Source organism: Bison bison, unplaced genomic scaffold, assembly GCF_000754665.1.
Source record: "Bison bison bison isolate TAMUID 2011002044 unplaced genomic scaffold, Bison_UMD1.0 scf7180017864458, whole genome shotgun sequence".
NCBI classification, from domain to species: domain Eukaryota; kingdom Metazoa; phylum Chordata; class Mammalia; order Artiodactyla; family Bovidae; genus Bison; species Bison bison.
The window spans coordinates 4265519-4269162 of NW_011495020.1; the positions used below are offsets into that span (position 1 = coordinate 4265519).

The 3644-nt window shown below is 36.2% G+C and overlaps 1 protein-coding gene across 1 annotated transcript in view; it reads right to left on the reverse strand.

Moving 5' to 3' along the window:
* Positions 1-3644, reverse strand: part of POLR2B (polymerase (RNA) II (DNA directed) polypeptide B, 140kDa) — a 46525-nt gene that overhangs the window by 42554 nt on the left and 327 nt on the right. Inside the window, exon 2 of the mRNA XM_010859639.1 lies at positions 401-473. Within this exon, the coding sequence (XP_010857941.1) occupies positions 401-473 (73 nt within the window). The remainder of the gene's footprint in view (positions 1-400; positions 474-3644) is intronic.

Below are 3644 nucleotides of genomic sequence, written 5' to 3' on the forward strand. Positions count from 1 at the left end.
CATTACTGTAAAAAAAAAAAAAAAAAATAAGATTACTGTATTAATTAATTTCCTTATTTTAACAACTTAGATTATGATTATATGAAAGAATATTCCTAGGTAAGTCACTAAGTCTCAAACATTTCAGAAAAAAATGCAGACAGATAAAGAATAAGGCAAACATTGCATAAGGTTAACCTTTACGGAATCTAGGTGAAGTATATACATGAATCCTTGCATAATTTTCCTATAAATCAAAATACCTTGCAAATTAAAGTTAGATACTTAAATAAATAACAAGCCAGCACTCTTGAAGCCTATTCACAAAAAACATCTAATTTTCAAGCAAAGAATAAGCAGGAAATCACTGTATGGTTTACAGTGCCTTTTAAAACTTTTTCAGTTTGATCTAAAACATTACCTAATTACAATCCAGCAAGCCTCTTGCCATAAATCTGGGGTGATTTCATCATCATCTTCATCATATTGCATATCTGCAAAAAAAAAAAAAAATCATTCTTACTTGCAATAAATACTACTAGCTCACATCTCACTCCTATCATGGGAGGTAGCAGAAACACATTTATCGGTACTAAATAAAAAGCAACTGCTTTACCCCATTTCTGTAAAATCTCAATCATTACTTGAATTGTAATGAAATAACGGATGAATGTATGTACATATACACGAGTCTATGTCACATAGGTATTCTCCCAATTCACAAAGAGGTCTCATGAGAAAGGTTCAGTACAAGTCATAGTCATAGGAATTTATAACTGTTCCATCCTCTCCAGAAAGCTCATGTAACTCTTATTAACAGCTAAATATATTATAATAACTAATAGCAAGCTGACAGTCCTCTGATCCAAAGTCAGAGATAAGGCTAAGACGTAGGAGTCAGCAAAGGATTCCAATAGCTGGGCAATATGTTAAGGTGCAGTGTCTATTACAGCAACATTTCATACATGGACAGGGATGACAGCCTCTATTTTCCAAAGGTGGCCACACTGTATCTTCCATTTTACATATTCTTTTATAAAGTGATTTTAACACTCCTATCATCAAGATATAAGGGCGGGGGAGGTTGGTCAATGCTTCTTCCCCTTGATTCTAGATAGGTTTTTGAATCTCCCATAACTAAAGAGAATACAGTTGAACCAATGTTACACAATTTTAGAAGCTTTAGATCAGGAAAAGCAATGCAATTCCACCTTGTTTGCTGAAATACTTACATTTGGAGCTGTGATTAAGAAGACCTACTACTCTAAGGCTGGTATACTTAAGTGAGAAAGCCTAAACAGAGAAGCCACTCAGAGATGTTCCAGTCAGCAATCCTAGTCCTTGAATTTTTCTAGGTTAGATGCCAGATGCACTGAAAGCAGAGTGTGAGTAAACACTCCAGATCACAATCCCCAGCTGTCAATATCCAGCCTTTGTGTCTGCCAACCACCAGCATCAGGCAACAGTCAAGCCATTCCTACTATGCTCTGCCCAAATTCCTAGCCCATTCAATTCAAAATAATTTCTAAGCAGCCAAATTTTGGGGTAGTCATGCAGCAACAGTCATGTGTGCAATGGGGCATTTGAAAAATCAGTGTGCACCGGTCCTAATATTAGTCTCATCTTTTTTTTTTTTTTTAAATTTTTTTCCAAGTGTGGGTTTATTTTGAAATTATGAAGATTTCTACATTATTTTTTATTACATACAATAAAGCAATGCTTAGCTTAAAGCAAAACTTTCACATTTAAAGTTTTTATTTTAAAAATATTTTTATTTTTATTTATTTATTTTAAATAAAACATCTTTTTATTTTAAAAAGATATTTTTAAAATGTAAACACGTAAAAGCCACCAAAAAAGTTGATCATATCTTGCAGTATAGGTTTATCCTTAAATATTTACATATCAAATGCTGTTTAGAAAAGATTTAAAAACTGGCTAAAAATCATTTACAATTGGCAATGATTAAAATCTCCTTGTCTCTGAAAAGGCGTATTAATGGCACATAATGAATTTACTGTCACAAGCACTTAACAGTTTAATAGGTATGTAGTTTTATCAGTATACAAAATGCTCTTAGATGATCAGTGCAGTTGTTCTGGAGTGATCGCTGTAACAGGAAAAGGCCAAAAACAGAACATCGACTTTCAAAAGGTCTTTTCAAACAGTCTCCTTCTTATCAAAGAGTTTTCAGCTCAGGAGAGAAGAACAGCATTTAATTACTGCACCCCTTGCATATGGGATGTATGACAAACTATTCCAGGTCATCGACAGGAGCTGCAATCTGCAGAATAATACAGCCAGTCCCTTCTCATGCCACCAAAGAGCAGCACACAGGTTGAGCACGAAACACAAAAGCATAACTGTTGCAAGCAATCTCATTGTTTCAAACATTTTCTTCAGTTGTTTCACAGGTCCCATTGAAAAGCATGTACTGGCTAAGGCAGCAGTATTTCCAAAGGTATAAAACACTGCAAAAATCTTTATGCCTCCAGGGAGACACAGCAATCCAGTTCCAAGGATGCAGAAGAAGATGCCACTGATGAAGGATATGGCAAACCACTTCAGCCTGGTGTTGAAACTAAGGGATGAGGCATCATGGACCTGCAGGGTCAGGCCCTGTTCCTCCTTGTCCTGGCGGGGTAAAAAAACTAAGGTATCTAAAAACAGCTTAGAGATTTCTAGCTTTGATGACATACTAGATGTTATTATCACAAGCACACAGGAGAAGCTAATAAGGCTGGAAAAGGAGCCGTAATAATCAAGTTAGTTTTATATTTATTGATCATTTATCCCTTTTAACATTTTTCATGTCTTCTAGCTTGTGAGAAATGAGAATATATCACCTACTAAAAAATTAAGCTAAGATTTTTTTTGAATTTTTTTCGCAGATAGAAGAACAAGAATACAATGATACTAATAAATTTCTAGATCCAAGATAAAAATGAGACACAAGTTTCAACAGCAGACCTTAAGTTTCTGCTTCTATTTTCTCCATGAAGTAAGCAAAGGAACAGAAGAGTGAGGGGCAACCAGAAGGTTGGGAGCTAGAAGAAAATGAACTCTGAAAAAGGAGTTGTGGAGAATGGAAGAGGGAGCATTAAAAATATACAAAGAAAATACACTATTCATGACTAAGATTTCTACATGTAAAAAGAAAAAAAGACATAGCGTTCCTGTTTAGTAAAATGCATACCATTGAAAACTGTGTCATATCGTGGTAAGAGGAAATGTAAATATCACCTTTTAAGGTAATTTACTTAGGCATATAGCAACATGAAGAAATGCCAAACTGGATCAAACCCTGCCTCCCCCCCAACACACACACATATACAGAAACTATATTCTTTGTCCCCGGGGTATTACCAGAACCTAGCACAATGTTTGGCACAGGCCGTCGCTCAAAAACTATTCAACAAATCCACTACCTCTGGCCTTAACGTAAATTTGAAAAGGAGCTGTGCTTCAGACGAAATCAAAACAACTGTACCTGTCGTATGGTTCTGCAGGCTACTTTCAATACGGGAAGGGAGCGTCAGATTCAATCAAGAGAACAAAAGTCCCCCTGACCGAGATCATACAGGCTACGTTCCCTGCACCCTCCGCCTCTCAAAATCTCGGATCCGGCCTGGGGCTGTGGGGAAACGACTGGGGATGTGGTGGGG